The sequence below is a fragment of the Anabrus simplex genome, chromosome 1 (genome assembly GCF_040414725.1).
Source record: "Anabrus simplex isolate iqAnaSimp1 chromosome 1, ASM4041472v1, whole genome shotgun sequence".
In the NCBI taxonomy this organism is placed as follows: domain Eukaryota; kingdom Metazoa; phylum Arthropoda; class Insecta; order Orthoptera; family Tettigoniidae; genus Anabrus; species Anabrus simplex.
The window spans coordinates 140826313-140849579 of record NC_090265.1 but is presented as its reverse complement, the minus strand read 5'-3'; the positions used below and the strand labels follow the sequence as shown (position 1 = coordinate 140849579).

The following is a 23267-nucleotide window of genomic DNA, read 5'->3' as shown; positions in this document are numbered from 1 at the left end:
TCGTGGTGAAACTCACGACATGACTTTTCATCTCGTTTACCATCTGCTGTCCATCTCACAACATCGTCAAGGTCTTTTTGCAGTTGCTCACAATCTTGTAACTTATTTATTACTCTATACAGTTTAACATCATCTCAAAAAGCCTTATCTCTGATTCCAGTTCTTTACTTATATTATTTATACAGTAGAAATCTGTTATAGTGAGAATTCATAATGATGAAAAATTTACTCGCTATAGCGGATTGTCGTTATATCACATTTTTTGTAAAAGTCGGCCGGGGGGGCACACACACATTAAAATTGGTATGAAACAACAATTGGTTTCTTCAAAACTTGCATTTTCATGGATGATTTCCATACTACAGCTTACTTGTTAGTATTTTTATAATTCTAATACTATGTGAACACGTATGTTCAATTTTATTATTAAAAATTGTACTAGTATCACTCTAGAGGCTTCTGTGGCAAATGTTTCAGTTTTCTATTCAGACAGAGCCACCTAACCCAGCTTAACCGTATATGTATCATGAAACATTTCCGGCACCAGTAGAGTAATGTGTTATGAAGGAGGCCATACTTCCCAGTGTCGACTCATTTAAATGTAACTTAAAAACTTTTCTGTTATAGTAGAGTAATAACCTTTTCACTATAAATTTACCTGGGAATAGCTTTTCCAAAATTTAACCAGATGTGAGAAATTATAAACTAGCCTCTGAAATCAGTGATGCACTTTGCTGTATGTTGAGGTGTGACTCATTTGTGAAAAGCTTCATTGACCAGTATTCCACAGTCCAGTTCCAGTATTGATGTGCAAATTCTAATCACTCTGCTCGGTGCTGGGGAATAAGATGCACACTAGTGGTGGGTCTTTTAGACTTCCAGTTGGTCTCCAGAATTCATCATCTTACAGTGACGTTTCTTACTGCCTTGAGATGATTTCTCACCTGGACTGTTGCAATGTGATGACCTCACAAGACATGAAGGACCAGGAACCTGTCATCCATAAATTTTTTACTTGTGAAACATTTTTTGCCTTATGATGATAATCCATCAATAGCTTCCACTATGGAATTGCAGAAGCTTTTAACTAAAAAGGTTTTATTGCCCGTAGGTGAATACTTGTTTCTTAGCTCATAACATCTCCCTAAAAGGAAACCATCTTAATATTATGTCGGTGTTTATTTGTTTCCAATTCAATTTTTTTACAAAGTGTTCCACTTTTTTTTTACAGCCAGTGTAGTTTGTTTCTATATTATTTTATTTTACCTCTGTTTGTTGAGAGTTTTTATTTGTGTACTGTGATGGTGCAGATCTTTTAGCTCTCTTTAAAGTTCAGGTTCAATCCTGGCTCACACTGGTGGTATTTGAAGGTGCTCAAATATGTCAGCATTGTGTTGGTAAATTTACTGGCATGTTAAGGAACTCTTGCGGGATACAGTTCTGGCACCTTAGCTCCTCCGAAAACCTTCAAGAAAGTAGTTAGTGGGACATTAAAACAACAATATTATTCTCTTGAAGTTAGCTAGGATTGCACTGGAGGGGAAACTTATATTAGCGTTTAAGATAGTTATGGAGTCCTACATAAAAAGTTTGAAAGAAACACATGATAGGTAAACTTGATAGGTTAAGGTGCAAAGGGAGAAATAGAAAGTATTGTAGAAATAGTATGAAGATGTGCACGTGTTTATTCCTTTCCAGTACTTATATTGACAAGTTGGGTTCCTTTTCTCCTATATATATATTTGTCTCATTTTCTGTTTTACCTGTGATGTTTCTAGTCCTTTATCACCTGTATTCATCTTTACCTTTTTGTCTCTCCCCTTTACCTGTGTTTATCCAGCTTTCTTATTATCCTGTACTTCTCACATCAAGACAAGATCTGTTAAACGTGCCCTTCAGTGAATGTTGAAGCCCACCCTCCTGATGAAGCTGAGGAGCAGAAATGAGTTATTTGGGAGCTGAGAAGAGATGGATTGATTAGGAGGGAGCCAGTCTGTTTGAAGACAGCAATGTATGAAGATGTGGAAATTGTCCTTGTCCTTTCTTTCTACTTCTCTTACTTCCCACACTGACCTGCATCCTGTAATGTGTTCCTATTTGTGTCCAGGATCGTTCTTTGTTGCAAAATTTTGCTGTTTTTCATATTTCGATCTGTTTTTATTAACTGTATAATTCCCAGATGATAAAAGTAATCTCTTTGTCTGTAATTGGCGTTTATAATAGGACTTGAAAAGCTTATTATGGTTCTCTTTTATGAAAGACACTGTAATGGGTAAATTGTTTATACATATAAGTTTTCTAGTTTCTTTTTATTTCTTTTTTTAGCAGCCAGTAACTGAGGGCTATCAGTATAGCCAATTGAGTCCCTCCCGTTCACCCAGTGGGCCAACATATACCCAGCTCAGTGGGGGAGCTCGTGCAGCAACGTACCACACACCCACGTCAGCACCAGGCAATGCAGGTCAGTATCTCAATACACCCCTGGAGTTAGGGAACAAATTACTGTAAACATAAGTAACCTATACTTTATTTTTTAATAATATATGATGCTAATATGGAGTTTGGGCTATCGTCCATATGATAGGCTTTCAGTTGCATAACATATAAATTATAAACAGGAGAAAGAAACACAACTATGTATTGAATAGGTGGAAATCTCTCCGGTTTATAATTTATATGTTATCTCAGTTCAATATGGACCAACAACATGTAGTTCATAACCTTTTCTGTTGCTTGTTATGAATGTCTTGCACTTATCCCTGTAGCTTCAGTCATATCTAATTACTAGAGACGGGAATTATAGGCACGAATAGGTTAGAATGCAAACGTATTTGAAGAAGGCGCAAGTGTAATCTAGCCGCTCTACAGTTATGTCGGGGAGTTGCATAAATGTTAGGGGATCTGTTTGTCCAGATCGATAATATATATGCAAATCTCACCGCAGAACCGGCATGCGGGTAACATGCACTTGCGCCTTGGTTAAATACGTTTGCATTCTAACCTATTCGTGCCTATAATTCCCGTCTCTACTAATTACATTTCAAAAAAATCTTAGATCAGTAGGTTACTATTTGTATGAAGTGCAGGGTATTGAGAAAGTAAGATCAATTACCTGTACTATATTTACTTTATGCACTGTTTTGACTTAAAATATGGGTAAAAATCCAGCTGTGTAAATTATTTGCATAATTTTGTTTTACAAAGAACTACTGTATTTACAAATGACTGAAGAATGCAATTGTTTTGTAATTTTTATTTTTTCCATATTGGAGGCAGAAAATTTATTCTAGGGCATGAGAAAGTCTTTGACAATGCGTATAAAAATTATAGTTATCCATTGTTCACCAGGTGCGTGCCTTTTAGAACCAGTGTTTAGCAGATACTGCCCTCAGAGTGCCATTTCATTCCATATAGGTTTTGAGCATAGTAAATATCAACAGTAACTTTTAACTTAAATGTTTTCTTGTATTCCTGTGATAGGCATGTGGGCCTGGCAGGGCTCCAGTCAAGCTTCAGACTCTGGCCCTGGCTCCAGTGGATCTGGTGGACATCCTGGTGGTTCAGGTGGACCAGTAGCAGCAGGTGCAGCTAACTCCAGTCAGCCAGGCACTGGTGGACCCCCTCAGCAACAAGAGCTGTCAGATATGCTCCAAATGCTGGACCAAGGAGGAGGCACATCTTTTGAAGACCTCAACATGTTCAACGCAAGCTTTGAGTGAGAGTGCAGTGAGCGCTACTTTTACCAAGTGTGTTTCAAGATCTCAAAAGTAAAGTGAAAAGTGAAGTAAAATTAATCTTCCATGTCCATTTTCATTAAAAAATTTCATTTTAATTTTTAAATGCAAGTATACTGTTGTTATTTGTATGATAAAGTGAACCCCTAGAACCATGAATGTTTAGAAGACATTCTCCGAGTGGATTTATGGTGAATGTGTAATTTGAAATTACAGCCTACTTGGAGTACTGGTATATGAGGGGTTGATGCAATTGTTTACATAAAATAGTAAATTGATACTTTTGATTTGATTTGCTTTCCAACTCATCTGGCATCTGATGTCCAAGTTTAAATTCAATTTCTAGAAGTTGAATATGAATGCATGCTAGGTTTTTCAGAATAGTGGGAGACTTTGAATTTGGGCATGTAGATGTTGTCTTAAGTACAAGTATTAGGTTGGGTCACACTCACTTTTCAAAATGAACTCACAGTAACCAAATTACAGTCACTCTGGAAGAATAGTTACTATTTTTGTATTGTTTTTATATGGAACCAAGATTGACTTGCACACCTTGAAATTGATGTGAATTTCATGTTCATCTTTAATATGCTATACAGAGAAAAATAGCCAAAACTGTACTGTTTGATTTTACATAGAACTTGAGCTGAAATGATGTTCTCCCTGGGGGTTATCATCAGCTGTGATTTGTTGTAGAAGCCATCAATTTCACTGTTTCTAGTTATCATTAATATTTTAAATAGGGAATTTTAGTTGTTCAACATGTTATAAATTTTCAATAAAATTGGATGAGAGGTCAATTAAAATTTTAAGAGATGTAAAAGCATATGCTAGGCAGAAGTATTACATAAAACTAATTAAGTTACATCAGTTATCTAGAATACTGCTGGAAAATGATAATGATTGTAATCTTACATTAAGGGGGAAAACCAGTAACAAAGCCTGAGATTAGACAGGATAAGCTGAGTTCTTTTCCAAAAATGCTTCCATGAATAAAATATTTTAAATTAATATACTACAGAAAGAGGTAACAAATCTGTGCTAACTTAGCAAGCAAACTCTGTTTTGAGTTTACCAAAGCACCGGAGTAAGCCGAGCGAGTTCATCCTTCCCTAGTCACCTGGTACGCTCATTGATACATGCACTAATATCTTCTCCATGCGTGCCTAGCTACTGCAATTTTGGGCAGGCTTTCCCTATTGAGTTTATGCTCTCTATAGTGAAAAATAGCGGTACGTTCGGGATGGGTTCCGTGTTCAGGCAGGGCACATATTCACTTTTAAGGGTTCCAGACATACAATTTTTCCAACTAGCTGTACTTTTCTTAAAAGCTACCTACTCATCTGAGAAGCTAGCATAATGATACATAGTCTCTGATGACCTTGAAGAAATTAGCTCTCTAACGGTGAAAGAATTACTGAAATTAGTTGAGTGTTTCTCGAGATTAGCCTCCATGTACAAAAAATCTGACAGATTTTCTCTCATTTTAATATTCCAGACAATGGAATACCAGAACAGTTTTGATGATGCTTGTTGTTTTAAGGGGCCTGACATTGAAGGTCATCGGCCCCAGAACTGTTTTAAAGATGATTGAAACTTTTCTGTTGAAGATGCCTTACCTTGCACATAACACATGACAATTCTTCTGTGTAAGCCCACTAAACCCCATGGTGCCACTGTCCCGAATGGCCATGGCCTACCAAGCAGCCACTGCTTAGCCCGAAGGCCTGCAGATTACAAGGTGTTATGTGGCCGGCATGACCAATCCTCTCGGCTGTTATTCTTGGCTTTTTAGACAGGGCTACTATCTCACCATCAGATAACTCCTCAATTGTAATCACGTTGGCTGAGTGGACCTCGACCCAGCCCTCAGATCCAGGTAAAAATCCTTGGCCTACCTGGGAATCAACCCGGAGCCTCCAGGTAAGAGGCAGGTATTCTACCCCTACACTGCAAGGTTAGTCTTCTGTATAAAAGTGTCATATAATACTTGATTGGGGTCCATGACCTTAGATGTTTGGCCCCTTTAAACAACAAGCATCATCATCAATACTTGATTGCACTATATTATGCAAGAGATCCATCTTTTGGACCTAGTAAATAAATTATTATCTCAAAATATTTTTGGGGGTTGTACTTCATCACCAGAAGAGGATATATCCAAATGGTAGAGTTTATTCTTCAAATTACTCTACTTTAAATGCTGGCACTTCATGCTCACAACAGTATAAGTGCTATCGGTAAGATAATGTATGACCCATGTGTTGCTCTAGGTAAGGGAAGAGCCAGTTCATGGAGAAGGAATTTTTTTAAATTGGTTGTAGTGATAGCAAAGCAAAGTTATCTCCGTACAGGCCATGAAGGCCCTTGGATAGATGGAAGGTAAAAGCTTCTACTATCCGTAACCTCGGCACTTGATAGGGAAGAGTGGTCAGCTCTATGCCCAGCCGCCTTTGCCGCCAGGAATTAACTTGGTACTCGAATGGTCAGCTCTATGCCCAGCCGCCTTTGCCGCCAGGAATTAACTTGGTACTCATTTTTTATGTAGGCTGAGTGAACCTCAGGACCATGTGCTCCTTCGAAAGCGGAGATCTTGTTTCTTACATTTTTCGACTTCCTGATCGGGAATCAAACCCACGTTCTGCCAGGTGAACCGAGCATGTCTTCACCGCCTCGGCCAGGCAACCCCTTGGTTGAAGTAATAATACTCTATACATATTTTGTAGAAAGTGTGCTATTACATTTTTAATATACCAGCAATCTCTTTGTAGGAAATGGAAGCAGTGTTGGACTTAGCTTGAAGTAGGCTGTGACTTTCAGTGGTGACACCATTTGATTTTAAATTTTTAGTATCATGTTTTGAGAATTGGATTCTAGATGGAAAGGTCACCTTACTATAAATTACAGTAGCATAAAATAAGTAAGCAATGACATAAAGGATCATTTTTTAAAATTAAAATTTAAGTAATAGAGTTTGTGTATAAACCATTCTCTTAATTTGCTTGGGATCTTGAAACACATTTCATTGTGAGAAAAATGCCTTTGTGCTGTTCGTATGTGTGAGTGACATAGACCAGTATGAAGTGCAAAATAGAGTTGCAATATAGGGATGATGAGTGCCATAGGGATTAGGGAAATGTGTGAGAGATTAAATAATTAAACTATGTGGAACACAAACCATGAAGACTCTTATAATGCACTTATTATTCATTTGTTCACAAATGTCAAAATGACTTTAGTCTTCACTTGTAAGTTTAATACTACTTTTGAAAGGTAACTTGCCATATATACATACACATTGTTTTAATTTCAAATAAAATAAAGTTCAATCATTAGAGAAAAATTTCTTGTTATATTAATACTATATATTAAAATTACCACATCATTTAGGATTTGCCTAAAAATATTGCAAAAACATTTGGAATTGAAGTGAAGAAAAGTTAAAGATATTGTGGAATAATTACTAACTATATTAGCAGCGGTACATTGGAAGTCATCATATTAAAGCAGATATATATTTAGAACTGTAAAAATTTTACCCTATTTCATGAAGTTGATAACAATTTCATTACTTAATCTGAGGCAGTATAAACGTAGTATAGTATTGTTGATTGTAAAAGTTGAGAAAATATAAAAGAAACACCCAGTTAACATTCATGACACGCAGACATTTTTAATAATAATGTTATTGGCTTTATGTCCCATTAACTACCGTACTTTTATGGTTTTCGGAGCAGACATTTTTATTGATCTAAGAATTTGCCTAATGCACCTCAGTAATATTGTTGTAATTATTGCAACCAGTATCATATTGGAAACTTCTCATATGTATGTTTTACAACTGTTTGCTTTACAAAGACATTGTTTCTTTTATATTTCATCTCTATAATTATTCAGTATTAGTTAATTTATTATAGAAAAGAACCGTACCATGAACATTTCTCTTATGTTAATGAGTATGGAATGGAAGTCCAGTGCAAAGAATACTTATAAAATCATATGACCCTTTGAAAAATATTTTGTTTGCCTACATATTTCTAAGATATTCCTTGATTCATAACTCCAGTCAACTTGCATAGCAAAATACTGTATGCTTCTTGCATAATATAGTTATCAAGAAGAAAATTATATACAGTATCATGTAAAAAAAGACTTTATTGTAATTAGACCTTTAATGAAGCATTTAATACAATAACTTCTTGTAATGGAATGTAATGTAACTGTAATATTGTACATTTGTAGCTTATTATTCACATTATAAAACCACACCATGAGGTTCCTAGAGAGTACCCTTCAAAGTTGTTGATCTCTTGACCTAATTGTGCTGTCAGGCTTAGATTTCAGTTAAGTTGTAAATATTGTGTGATATTTTTATTGTTGCTTGTACTGAGGAATGATATAAGAAAATTATAAGCAGAGTGGCATGCAACAAGATATTCTGTGGAATTCGTAGTTTGAAAAGAAGCAGCTGAAATTCCTGTCTCATCGTGCATTTACTCATACAGTGTGTGGCAAAACAAACAGTACTGAAATTACAAACATACTCATGAGAAATGCTGATGATGATGATGCTTGTTGTTTTAAGGGGCCTAACATCGAAGGTCATCTGCCCTCATGAGAAATGACTGTATCTTCTCTCATGATTCGGGAACATTCCTAGGGTGGTCATCTGACCGGTCGAATTATGAGAGAAGAATAATTTTTGTATCGTTGTGGCAACCTGTGTTCATCAACATGTTCGACAATCTACAGGACCATTATGAACGGTGCATGAAATGTGGGAGTGCACATTTAGAATAAATGGTGTACTGACGCAGTTAGATATGTATTGCCGTCATCACCTTCCGTGTTATAATGATGCATTTTGCTGTTCAGAACATGTTTGTAATTTCAGTATTGTTTGTTTTGACAGATACTATATAAAAGAAGAAATACTTATGAGACTAATGCAGTAAACACACACAGCACAGCATAGAAATAGAAGTGTAAAGGCAGTTAGGTGATTTTGTTATTTGAAATATGTGCAAAATTTTTACCTGCAGTTAGGAACTCCACAATTGCTTATGAGTACATTCTTATTTCTAGTGCAGAGCGTGCTTGATCAGCATGTTGTTCTACATTGGCTGTCCCATTCTAACTTCTTGTCCATCTCCATTCCTTCCCTCTTCTTCTGTCTGCTCCTATGTGTATTGTTCAGTTCATATTCCCCTCTGCTGTTTAACGTTGGATTGTTCTTCATCTTACACAGATGCTAAGTTGAATATCAAAAGATCCAACTGAACAGTACGTGTTTCAATCACATCCTTGGATAGATAAGTTTTTCATTCTTTCTAGTTTTATTTTCTAGTTTGGATGATCGTTTACTAGTTAACTATAGTATATAGAAACACGCATAAAGATTATACCATGAAAGCTTTCTTTTTTAATCACTTGGTCACTGATTGTTTGAGGAGAATAAAGATCTTGAAACCCTCAGCATGGTGGTTTTAAATGCCCACTCATCTCTGTGCTGTGGGAGGAGTTCTAGGCAGGGAACTCTCAGAATCCTACAGGACTTTGTGTCAAGCAGCATAGCTTCAGTACTATTTTATGGATTTGAATAATACTCTCAGATATATGTTATACAAACTCCATTCTTCCAGAAAATATGATGCAGTCTTACCATAATTGTTGAGTTTAGAATCACTCCACTAATAAATCCTCTATTTCCCCACTCGGTAACCCACAGTTACTTGTAGAAGCTATCTCCACCCACAACTGAACAAATCCAAGACAGATGGTGACAAGGAAATAGATTGGGAAAAACCATCTCAAGAGAGCCCTTATTAAACAGAATTTATGTTTAAGTTTACAGTCTGGTTCTTCCTTGAGAGGAAAAACAGGTATAATGCAAGAGGTATGCATAGTGGTCACTAGATAGCAGACAAATGCAGCAGTTTCATCAGGTGGTGAGGATAATTATTCCCTGGAATATCACTTGAATGTCAGCAAACAAAATATGATCAAAATAGGGATCATGGTAAATCATTCGAAAGCCCAATCCTTCCACTACAAGGAGAAATAAGTTAAAGCTCAAACAGTTGAGGTCGCATACCTCATCACTCCACAGCATGATGAGCGCTGGTCGACGGTCCACGCCAAAAGGTTCATTGTTTAGCCTCTGTGTGGAAAAAATGCTATAATAGATTTTATTGCTGAATGTTTTGTTCGTTTTCCCTGGGTAGTGTAAGATCTTGTTTACAGACGTTCATTTGTGAATCATGGGTTAATAGAATTTTCCTTGGAACTTTGTACAAGTACCCTCCCAGCATTTACTTGGTATATAAACTGAAATAAAGTTTTTCATATTATAGCTTTCTAATTCAGTGCATCATTTTCCTACTGAACTCCATTAATGAAAATCGTTGGGGCTCGTGAGAATAAATTAGTTTATCATTATATATACAAGTTTCCTTGAGTAGTTACTAGAGCTTTGAACTAGAGAGAGTCTCGGTTGGTCTTCTTTTTTACACCATCACCAGCAATCAGAAAAATTTGAAAGAAACAGTCTTCTTAAAGTCACTGAAAAAAAAATAAATAAATAAGCGACAGATTCATTACATAATCACCTCTTTCTGACTTCATTTTTCTAGCATAGCAGTTGAGCAATGTCCTTATTTCCTGTTCTAGGTCTCATGGAGTTTGATTCAGAGGTTTAAGGAAGGTAGTTTTTCAATTCAGACAAACGAGAGGAAAGGAAAAATGCTGGCCATCCTGCCTTCTGAAAACTCCAAGCTTAGTGACCATGGTATGGCAAAGCCTTTCAATGTGATCAGAGATCCATAGCATCCATCTTTATCTGCTAATTTTTATGATCATTTTATGCAGCCTCTAACTAAATACTGTAAGGAATGTCTGGTTTGTTGTTCAAGTGTACATTTTTTCTTTTATTCTTGCTGAGTACTGTGATTGTCATTTTAACACTTACCCCTCGAATTAAAGTTCTCTGTGTTGTCTCTACTTCTCGTATATTAAATGTGAATTTTTGTCTTATATGACCTGTATTCATCTTTCACGATTTTGGAGATAGCACTTGCTTTTAAATATGTGCAATTTAAGAGAAATTATTTTGCATTATTATTATTATTATTATTATTATTATTATTATTATTATTATTATTACTATCGTTATCGCATACCGATTGGTTTCGTTAATAATTTCACTGAACAAATTATCGGTAAAAAGCAATTGAAAAACTCTATTCAGTCTCTGGTTTCATACCTCACGGTAGTTTGTAGGCTGAAACCTCTGCAAACAGCAATTTCTTGAAATCGGGATCTGTTGATTTATAATTGTGCCAGACGTCACCATCAGGCACATGTTGGGTTATGGTATACAAGCCGACCATTGCCAGTTCACTTTTAGGCATCGTCAAATGCTATTAGATATATTCATTAGGGTACAAGGAAGGAGTAGAGGTACGAATATACTGTGGTTCTGTGTCTTACCTGACATATACAACATTGAACAGTAAGTTATATATGACTAGAAGAGCATATGGTGACCATGTTTGTTTACTCAAAGATATAAACTTCATTTTGTTTCCGTATTGAAGTGAGATCACAGAGATAAGTTTTAGTAAGGTTCAACTATCTCTCGAGCTTTCGTGTATGTGAGTGGACATCTGACAGCTATCCTGCCATCTAGATAACAGATTTTTGACTGACTGTCAAATAGTATCTGGATTCTACAAAGTTCCACGCTGAACTAAAAGATGGCAGTACAGTATAGCATTGTGTATTTTGTTGGCTAAGAGATGGCAGGCGAGCGGTGGGCGATACAATATCATGTCGGGTCTCGCCCAACATGCGACCGGAATGGAAATATCATATGTCGGGCCTCACCCGACAGACGAGGGGTGAGGGTTAAGAGGCAAAACAATGTAATTATCAGCCCTGCAGTATTTAGAATATGCTGAAAAATCTAGGTGCTGTGCAGTGTGTGTTTCTACATAATATTTACTCCCTAATCTTGAATCTTGTTGCATGCTTTGCTGGAGATGACATCCATTGTACATCTGCTTGAATACTAACTTGCCTTTCCCTGAAAGTAAGTTAGTATTCTTATAGTATAGTGCCTTCCTGTAAGTATATATAGATATCAGGTTTATTAAATTAAATTATTGATTGGTTAATGAATGAACTCGAGGTGATTAAATTTCCTCTTATGTGTCCTTTATATTTACAGTATTTAATACAAATTATTTATTTCCATGTGGCTAAGAAAATGTTTGATATACCAAATTTATCCAACAATTCATGTACTGATGACTTTTAAGATTCGTGCAAATATTAGAACCTGTTGGTCAGCATTTTTAATAAAACTGTTTTTATAGACATTATTGCTATGTGCATTCATTTACTGCAAGGTATAGTTATGCATATTTTCACTTTGCAGTATTATTGCGGCTGGTTCTTTATAAAAAGTATGTGATAGGCCACACAAAATTCTGTTAGGAGAAGCCATGTCATTTGACATTGTGTGGGACTGCTCCCTATGGTATTTGTATCATTTCTGTTCATTGCATCTCACTTCTGTTGTTGAGTATTGTGATTGTGAGTGAAGTCTGCAAGAGAAATGGACCAAGTCTCGTGTGAGTGTGTGCTGATTTGACTATTTTTGACTTTTTGGAGATGTTGTACTCCATCCCAGGAACAAAGTAACTAGCTGAAATGCACTTAATCTGTCTCCTAATAAATCAAGTGTCTATTATTTTTTAAAACACTGTGGCTTTGATGAGGGCAGAAGAAGGAACTTCCTCCTCTTCTAGAAATCCACACATACAGAACAAGAGAAATTAAAAAAAACCAACAACATATCTCGTGTAAATGTTAAAACTAACTTCCCTCTAGTGGATGCTTAATCTTCTGAGGGGTTTCTTGGAAATAAAATTGAATTGAAAGACGATTTCACCATCTCCAGATTATATTATTTACTTACTGTTTATGCATTTATGTTGAAACTTTGTAACTTGAGAAACCAAAGGTATGTAAAGATAGTGTTTCATCCTTTTATTTTAATTTTATAGATTATTATTTATTAATATGGTGAATTATCTTAAAATTGTTTTTCATATTATCAGTACTTTATAGACGTTTATTACTTCCCATTTTCGAGTTATTGTGATTCATCATGCATAAGTGGTAAGACTTTGTTATGATCTCCACAGATATAAGTTGGAAACTATTTTTACAGGCTAATAATATATTGAATTCATTGCCAGAATTAATAATAAAACCTTCATGAGTCAGATTATCTTCCCGGACTCTTATTCCTGATTATGTTAGGCTGGGAACACATGTACCATGTTGCAACAACACCACAACCACTGAATGGTGGTTGGCTGTGGGTGGTTTCAAATTTATATGATATGTGAGCGATATCACCCATTAAAATGTGGTTGGTGGTGGTTGAAATAAACACACATCGCTGATATGCTGGTCACTGACAAACAACATGCAATGTAGCAAGCACAAACACCCATCCCACATCTTGTGCACACCCTTTTATTTCATTAATTCTGTTTTTCAAATGATATATATTTTCTCATAGGGGTGTTGTTCTATTACAAACCATCTTTTAATTGTAATAACAAATAATCAGATATATCTTGGCTTGTCCTAAAATAATTTTAAAACTTGTCATCGTAGATTCTGAAAGACTGATACAGTAAGTGAAACTGACTTTCGCTCCTATTTTCTGTAATAGGTTGAACACAATAACCTCTATTTCAATGACACCATATTCATCGATGTAATAATAACTACAATCATCAAAATCCATTTCAGTATTATGCTTGCAGTATGGTTGAAATGTGGTTGATACAAACTTCTAACAAATACGTACATTGTGGTTGAGAATGGTTGATTGTAGTGACTGGCTGAACCACCCCACAACCACTGTGTGTGGTAGCAAAGTAGAACATGTGTTGCCAGCCTTGTTGTGGTGATGTGGTGGTGATTATTATTTAGGGGGACAAGATGACAGGATTTTCTGTCCCTTATTAGTTATCATGTTAATGAAGTGCTGAACAAAATATATTTTCTTCTGTGCCCGCTGGTTTGAGTCTGGATTGGCCTGTGTTTAATTGAAGGCTTATGATATCAATACAAAATTATTGGCTTGAGAAATAAGTTAATTCTATGCAATCATGAATATTCACCTGGTGAGCTCATTTGCTATACCACTGAATGAACAGCTGACTATGTTGTTCTGCACTTGGTTGTGGTGATCTTGGCACTTTATCTGCTTTAGCTATTGCAGCTTCATCAGGCACCATTCATGGTTGCATGGAATGAACCTGTTCTCCCACCCAATAATATTGATGACAGACTACAGAAAAATGAATGAGCCCTTGAAAATTTTGGTTACTACCAGTCTTCTGACATGGAGGTGAGTAAAGAGTTTTATGGAGCAAATCATTATTGACATTTAGAGAAGAAAGTGTGAATGTACATTGTTATGCAAGTTACAATATAATAAATTTCATCTTGGTCCGTGGAGGAATTATTATATGTAACAAATTCTAAATTGTAAGTTTGAGAAGTTCCATCTTTCCACCACTTTAAAATCTTACAATTTTTCTTAGATTAAAATAACATTAATTTATTTTAAAAATAAATTATCATTATAATTTTAAAAATCCTAATGTAATCAATATTAATTTTGTATCTAGGTGTGGGTGTGGTCTGCTTCTAGTATCCTATTAACATACCATGTGTCAGTCATACTAACTAAACCTTTATCTTTATTAACATTAGATTGTTACAAATAACATCTCACAGGTGAGTTGGCCGTGCGGTTATGGGCGCGCAGCTGTGAGCTCGCATCCGGGAGATAGTGGGTTCGAATCCAACTGTCGGCAGCTCTGAAGATGGTTTTCCGTGGTTTCCCATTTTCACGCCAGGCAAATGCTGGGGCTGTACCTCAATTAATGCCACGGCCGCTTCCTTCCCATTCCTAGGCTTTTCCTGTCCCATCGTCGCCATAAGACCCTTCTGTGTCGGTGCAACGTAAAGCAAAAAAAAAAAAACCATCTCCTTTCCCTTCCTCCTCTACTCAACACCATTGTCTTACCTTACTCTCTTCCATGTTGATTTTCATTCCAGTAATCTCGTTCAACATGCCAATTTTCTCTAGTACTTCCTCCCTGTTTACTCCCCACACCACAGTATCATCTGCAAACAGTATTACATTCAGTTCCCTGACCAATTCCATCCATAATCAATATGAATATCAGTGATGACAGCACACTTTCGTGTTATAGTCCAGTTTCATTCCAAAACCACTCTGTCCTCCCCTCATGTATCTGGACATCATATACAAAATATTCGGCTACGTCCAGTCCTTTTCTGTCGCATTCCAGTCTCCCAGGACAGTCACTGCCACATCCTTTATTTCTCTCTCCAATATTTCCAGGTATTTGTCCATATCTTCTTTTCATCCAGTCTGCGGTACACTTGGATGAAATCCTTTGCTCCATTCTCTGCCCTTAACTGTATCTTTACTATCATATGTAATCCACTTTATCTACATACTCACTGAAGATCTTATTGGTCATTATCCCCACTCAGTTCTTTGTCTTATGTCCTCTACTCCAGTAGAGAGTGAATCTCTTCCTCTACTACTTCCTTCCTTTTCCTCTCCACATAACCTCACTCAATCCCATCATAGTAACATTCTCCTCCGTTAAATCAGTCACCTCTTCTGACTTTTCCAGTCAGTGACATGAAGTTGATTATTGCCACCTTCATAATGTTCTCTGGTGGTCACCCAGTTCCTCCAGCATAAGAACTGCACATTGCTTCTACGGAACATCCTAGCCTCTTCTGAGGTTGATTTTAAAGCGCCATAATTAAGGCCATGGTCACTTCCTTCCCACTCCTAGCCCTTTTCCTATCCCATCATCCCCATAAGACCTATCTGTGTCGGTGCATTGCCGTCTGTTACGCTTATAACGCCTCGTCACTCCAGCTGGAACCCTGTACATTTAGTATGGTTACAATCCTCTGCTACTCAACTAGAGCACTGCAAGGATGTCCCTCGCTGTCTTCGCATCTGCTGAAGGCAGCTTAAACTTTTAATATGTTCCAACTTAAAAGTTTTCCATTTAGATACTTAACATGTTCAAGTCATTCTGTTGTTTTGCAAGCACTTTTTCAAGAAAGATAGGAGTTGCTATTTTACAAATCAGCTTGCTTAACTACTCGTCATGACTGCTGTCAGAAGATGAGGTGCACATTATAAACAGGATTTTGTCAGTACAGGCAGAACAATGTCCATCAACGTTTCACATATTCTGGTAGACACAAACTTAGCAACTTTGCACACAAATTTGAAAATTATTGTCATTATCCACACCAATACAGCTTATCTGAAGCATCTCTGATGTAAATTAAATCTGTCAGCAGGGAACTAATTTTACTCTTGCTGATCAGCCAATAGCTAGTGATGGGCAATGCTCTCGAGACCATTTCTCCTGTGCTGTGAAATAGTGTTCTCATATGGAAACGTGTGTGCCGATAAATTTTGTCAATAGCCTGGTAAAGTCCTGCATGTTCAACTATGAACCCCTTATTACCATTAATGAAAGTAGAAACAGAAAGTCAGTATCTTAAACGGTTCAAGAGTTATTTGAGGTGAACTTCTTAGCTGAATAACATAATTTGTTAGTAATTGTAGATAGGATGTGCACGTACTTAGATACTTTGCAGTTGTCAACAGGGTAGTGTCTTGTGATGCAGGCTGGGCCAGAGGTGTTCTCTGTGATGATTCCCCTTCTGAGATGTAACGTGTTTTTAAGTGCTGGATCATGCCAGACCGTAATTACTCATGTATTAGACACCCCCCTTGGATTTTTGAAATGAAAAAAGTTAAAAAATAAATCTTGCATACAAGACCCCCTAACGTAATTCGTCAGAGAAGAACAACGATTCCGCTTCGAAGCGGGTACAAGCCTTATGCAGCTCTGATGACATCACACAAATTTGTGAATAGTTTCATCCGTACAACCCACACGATGAAATGCGTCTAAGTCATGCTGTACATCTGTGTTTCGTAGTTAGGTAATGTCCGCCTCTGTAACATAGGTCTACTGCAGCTCTGATGACGTCGCACATATAGGCGAATAGTTTCGTGTCCGACCCGCACATTGCAAGCATGCATCAGTCATGTACTGTATATATGTCTGTTTTCTGAGTTAAGAATGTCCGCTAGTGTAAGGGTTAGCACAATTAGCAGCCGTTCTCGGGAACCTGAGTTCGATTCCCGGTACCGTATTGCAGAGATTTATGAATGGCGGGAAGGTTGATATGTGGTAAAAATCGTACGTGCAACTCCCTTCCACTGGGAGCCTGTCTAAAAAGAGCTGCACCACTCGGGATAAGGAAATGAGTTTACTTTAGTTAAGAAATATTCACGGTTGTTGCTTATTAATATAGCAGGCGAGATCATTAACAGAGTGGTCGTTGAATATCTCGTAACTCAGGCCAATATAGGTTGGGTTTTTTTTTTTTTTCTTTTTTTTAGTGAAGTAGGTTTAAAACATGATGAAAACAATCCAACGATTGTTTTACTCGCCAACGTACCTCACGAATATTAATAATTTTATGTCCCCACTTAATGATTTTCGGAGACGCCAAACAAAACATACTACAGTATGCGTTAATAAAAAAATGGAGACAACGATCGTATGAAATTAAACATTATGATAATAAAACGCATTACCGCCATGCCTGTAGATATCCATAAATGCGACAAACTCTCCAAACTATCCTGTTATTTATTTTTAATCTTCCCGTCGTGGAACTTCTGGCACTGGATAGCATACCTAACCTAAAGAGTGCGGTCTGTCTTATCTCATTTACAGCTGTTTAGGTAAATCCTGATGTGATAAATGTGGAGAACAAGCATAAAACATACTTAAAGATAAGGTTTGGCTTTCAACAGCAGCAGTTACCCAAAGAACGCTTCCAGTCACTATGTATTACATTCGGAAGAACAACTCGTAACATACGCTAGTTATCAGTTGGTTGTTTGGCACACTTTATATCGAAGCATGGCTTTATTTGGAAGGAGTAGCTTCTGCTACACATACACCAACTGGGAATACCAGAGACCAACTCCAGAAACTGTTTCGGAATAAGATTTTCACTGTTTGGACTCTATAATTTGGAACAAAACTATTTTTAAAAGTTTCAAAAAAGACTAGACCTCGAATGCTCTCGATGCATGGCTGGGTGACTGATGAGATGGCAGTGAAGATAACGTCATGTGGAATGACGACATGCCGGTAGCAGGGAAGTTGGTGGCACAAGACGATAATTCAAATGAAAGCAGGTTTACACAAGTTTACTGTGTGGTAGGCCAACTGCTCAACTGACAGAAACGAATGACTGGCCATTAAGTTTGTTTGTATCAATATTGCATAATATGATAATATGATACCCTTTTCCCTTTTCTCTGCAGGGTCGAGTACAAAGTGAGATGAATCTTTGTAGCGAGTTTTTACAACCGTATGCCATTCCTGACGTTAACCTAATGAAAGGAATTATTGAGATGAAACGAATGACGTGATATGATTAACTAAAACTGACTATATTTACTTTATATGTAGGCCTAAAAGTCATGTTCACCAACTAATGTCTTTTTTCAGTTAGAAATACTGCCTTCCAATGAAAATTGCCAGTATAACTCAAATACATTCATAAGTTTGTTAAAGAATAGTGTAGAATGCTTACATGTATAATTTATAGCCTAGAAGCCATGTATTCACTGCACAAAATTTGAGGTTATCGCATATTGACCCCCCCCCCCCACACTTTCTTGGGCTGTTAAAGTGGGAAAAACAGAGGTCCACGGGGCGAGTTGGCCGTGCGCGTAGAGGCGCGCGGCTGTGAGCTTGCATCCGGGAGATAGTAGGTTCGAATCCCACTATCGGCAGCCCTGAAGATGGTTTTCCGTGGTTTCCCATTTTCACACCAGGCAAATGCTGGGGCTGTACCTTAATTAAGGCCACGGCCGCTTCCTTCCCACTCCTAGCCCTTCCCTGTCCCATCGTCGCCATAAGACCTATCTGTGTCGGTGCGACGTAAAGCAGCTAGCAAAAAAAAAAAAAACAGAGGTCCAATACGCGAGTAAATACGGTGTTTCTGCTGACGTATTTTAGTTCTTTGGAACAAACAACACAACTGTGCTATGTGGTATCTTTTCAGAACAATCCCAAATCCACAACTTACGTTGCATTTCGAACATCGTCTGAAAGGTATCGCGTACAGTTAGACCAATTACACATTGTTCAGTCGTATGCCGAAGTACCTGATTATGATGCAAGTACTCTATAATATTGTAAGGGCTTCTTTCCTTCGTCACCTTTATGTTGGTAAATACAAGCATGTGGGGTCTGATCAATTAGTGATGATGATGAAGGACGTACAGTAGCTGCCAGTTTCTGTACATAGCCTACTCATTTGTGTACTTACCGCTGCATACAATCTCAGTATATGCATCCTCAGTACAAATGAACGCTCTAGTCGCTTGCTGACAACCATTTATGGAATGGAGAGCGCTCGTGGTTGGCTACTCGCATACTTTGCACAAATAACTTTCAGCTCCACCTACCTGTGAGTCTACGACATGCTGCTCACTGTACAATGCAGGGGCAATGGTCTCGAGATCTCTCAGCACTTCTTGCGAGAAATAGTGCCTGCGCTATTCTCGAGATATCACGAGACCCTGTCTCAGACTGCACATCACTACCTTGAGTGATATTGTGTGTTTCTAAGTGCCGGATGATCCCCGAAGTATTTCTACTGACATATTTGACCTCTTTTGATTGAACAACACAGCAGGCTGTGCTATGTGGCATCTCTTCAAAATAATGTACATCCAGGACCTACGTTGCGTTTCAGACATCGTCTTAAAGTTGTCGCGTACAATTAGACACAATTAAACATTGCACCGTCATACCGAAGTACCTAATTATGATGCGAATACTCTAAGGAATTATTTCCTTCATCACCAAAATATCGGTAAACACAGGCAATGGTCATATGATATTAAATGTGGGGTCTGAAAATGATGTACACCTACCTGTCGAAAGAATTGGAACAAACTGAGGCATTTTAGATTACATGTTCCACTTATGTGTAATTGTGGTTGCATATGCAGCAAGGGGCACTTTGCCCCATCTCGAGTTTGAATAATGCATGCCTCTAGTATCCAGGTAGGTGTACAAACAGTAGCCGTCAGTTTCTGTACCTAGCCTACTAATTTGTGCACTTACTGCTGTATACATTACCAGAATGTGTATCCTTTATAATTACGTTATATTGTATCAAAATAGACCTTAGTAGAAATAAAAAAGAAATTAACGCCCTCATCGCTTGTTGACATATTTAGAGAATGGAGAAAGTTCGTGGTTGGCTACTTGCATACTCCGCACAAACAACATTCAGCTTAGTCTACCTATAGGCCATTACAGACTATGAATCTCATTGTTGAATCCGTATTAACGGTTGAACTTGCAAAATTGTACAGAACTGTTTTAATCCTCCTAGTCAATACTATATATTTTTACGTCCAATTCAGATGAAACTTCACACATAAATAGACATGTTTCAACCCGGCATTGGGTCATCCTCAGTAAGACATGTATGATGCATTAAAAACATAGGAAACACAAAATAAAATGTTAGGTAAACAGGAAGAGATAAAATACGTTATGAAAAACAAACTTTTATCTTATCATAAACAAGTATTTAATAACACAGACTGATCCATTAATAAGAAAGTTAACAACCTCAAAGAAAAATTAAAGGTTAATAACCTAATAGCAACTAAATCTGATAAAGGGAATGCAATAGTAATAATGAAGAGGCAAGGTTATATTAATAAAATGCATTCGTTTTTCACGGAAAACAAATTTGACGTAATCAAGAAGAATCCCTTAAATAACCTGAAAAAAAATTAAAATCAATAGTAAACAATAGTAAATAAATAATAGACCGAGCTCGATAGCTGCAGTCGCTTAATTGCGGCCAGTATCCAGTATTCGGGAGATAGTAGGTTCGAATCCCACTGTCGGCAGCCCTGAAGATGGTTTTCCGTGGTTTCCCATTTTCACACCAGGCAAATGCTGGGGCTGTACCTTAATTAAAGTCACGGCCGCTTCCTTCCAACTCCTAGCCCTTTCCTGTCCATCGTCGCCGTAAGACCTATCTGTGTCGGTGCGATGTAAAGCAACTTGCAAAAAAAAAAAAAAAAAAAGTAAATAATAGTACTTTCCTTTTCAATGAATTTGAAAAGAAAAAACTCATTGCCATGAACCCTAAGTTACCTGTACTGAAATCGTTACCAAAAATTCATAAGGCTATCATCCCTATACGACCTATTATCAATTTTAGGGGTAGCCCAACGAACAAATTATCTCAATTTATTGTCCGACTCGTTGGCTGAACGGTCAGCATACTGGCCTTCGGTTCAGATGGTCCCGGGTTTGATTCCCGGCCGGGTCGGGGATTTTAACCTTAATTGGTTAATTCCAATGGCACGGGGGCTGGGTGTATTGTGTTGTCTTAATCATCATTTCATCCTCATCATGACGCGCAGGTCGCCTACGGGAGTCAAATAGAAAGACCTGCATCTGGCAAGCCGAACCCGTCATGGGATATCCCGGCACTAAAAGCCATATGACATTTCATTTCATCTCAATTTATTCAAGACTTCCTTAGTACACATTATCACTACCAAGTGAAAACAATGATAAAGAACTCCATAGAACTTTGCAAAAGAATAAAACACATAAAGATACCAGAACACCACAAGATCCTTTCATTTGACATCAATGTGTATGCCAATATCCCCATTAAAACCACTATAAAGTTGATATGGAATAATTTAACCAAATTCAGCAAATTAAGCATTGGTGAAATAGACGAGTTCATAGGCCTATTAAATTTCTCTTTGTAATAATTATTTCATTTTTGACAATAAAATCTACCAGCAGACAGGTTTACCTATGGGACCACCGTCCTCAAGTATTTTGGCTAACACATATATGGACCACTTAGAACACACAAACATCATAGATAAGATCAAAGCTATAAAATACTGGACACGTTACGTCGACGATGTGCTAGCCATCATAGATAGCAGTGTTAGACATAACACTATTACATCGTAAAAACAATCATCTGGCATTTAACATTTACCGGAAACCAACTTACAATGCTAACACCATTAAACAAAATTCAATACAAAGCTGCCTACAATAGCATGTTAGAAAGAGCTTTCAAAATCCTGCTCTTAAAGAAAAATTTGAAAAAAGAAATTGAGACCATCCGCGAAATAGCTTTGAACAACGGATTCAGCACAAAATTTATAAATAAGCTAATCAATAAACATACTAACAAGCCCACAACTACTCTAAGGAAAGATTCAAAAACTAAAGAAAAAAATGCCACATTCACATTTAGCAATAATAATATACACAGAATCATGAACGTACAAAAAACAGAACCTAAAAATTGCTTTCAAAACTAGCAACACAAGTGAAAGAATATTATTTAACTCTCACACACTAAATACTAGCAATAAATACACAAATTCTAGGATATATAAACTAGAATGTCAGGGATACACGTCAAGTTACATCTGAGAAACTGGTAGGAACTTCCTTATAAGATATACAGAACATCACAACAATCGTTTCTCTGCTATGAGTAACCATCACAAAAACTATGATCACAATTATACTACAATAGATCTAGATCTAAAAATTCTACAACGTGAACAAAAAGGTCCACTACTCAACATTTTAGAGAATTTTTACATTACTATGGATTAATATAAGAACCCAGCCCTCAACTGAAATGAGACAAAAAAGAACATAACATGGGAAACTTTTATTCCAATCACTTGTAGTAGAAAAACAGGAACATAAGAACTCACAATTATTACATTTGATTTCAGTCACCGCCCCCATTATTCTGCAAACTCCCATTCTCCTACAAGCCGTGCTTCATTTCCCCACTCCACTTCCTTGCAGCAACACGTCTTGTGTCTCGACTGCGGGAGCAAGTCAGTAGAGAGGTGGACTCCATAATCAGAGAACACGGGTGATACAAGCGGGCCACGTAATGTAAATTAATTTTCGTTCTTCATAACTTAATCTAAATGTTGTACTGTTCGTCACCACTTTTCAACCTTAATTTGATTTGTATTATCCATTTTACAGACTAAAATCAGACGGTTCAACTACAATAATGCTTATGTATATCAGTCCACTATAAATTGAGGATAGTTATGTCCACCTTTTCAATACAAAAACAATGTGAGGTCATTAACACATCACATATTTATTACCTTTCAAACATTGGGACCGGTTTCGGCATTATTTGTATGCCATCATCAGCCATAGGAAACTTAGTGACAAGGCCTAAGTACAATATTAACATAACTTACAACATACATATATGTATATATAAAAATGAACA

General features: G+C 37.1%; 1 protein-coding gene across 5 annotated transcripts in view; it reads left to right on the top strand.

The window, feature by feature from the left end:
- The window catches only part of tgo (Aryl hydrocarbon receptor nuclear translocator homolog tgo), a 778633-nt gene extending 772425 nt beyond the window's left edge, over nt 1–6208 (top strand). For all 5 annotated transcript variants that reach the window (XM_067157348.2, XM_068230411.1, XM_067157335.2 and 2 more), the window contains 2 exons: nt 2326–2461; nt 3481–6208. In XM_067157348.2, the coding sequence (XP_067013449.2) occupies nt 2326–2461; nt 3481–3719 (375 nt within the window). In that variant the 3' untranslated portion in view covers nt 3720–6208. The remainder of the gene's footprint in view (nt 1–2325; nt 2462–3480) is intronic.
- Nucleotides 6209–23267: the final 17059 nt, after the last annotated feature.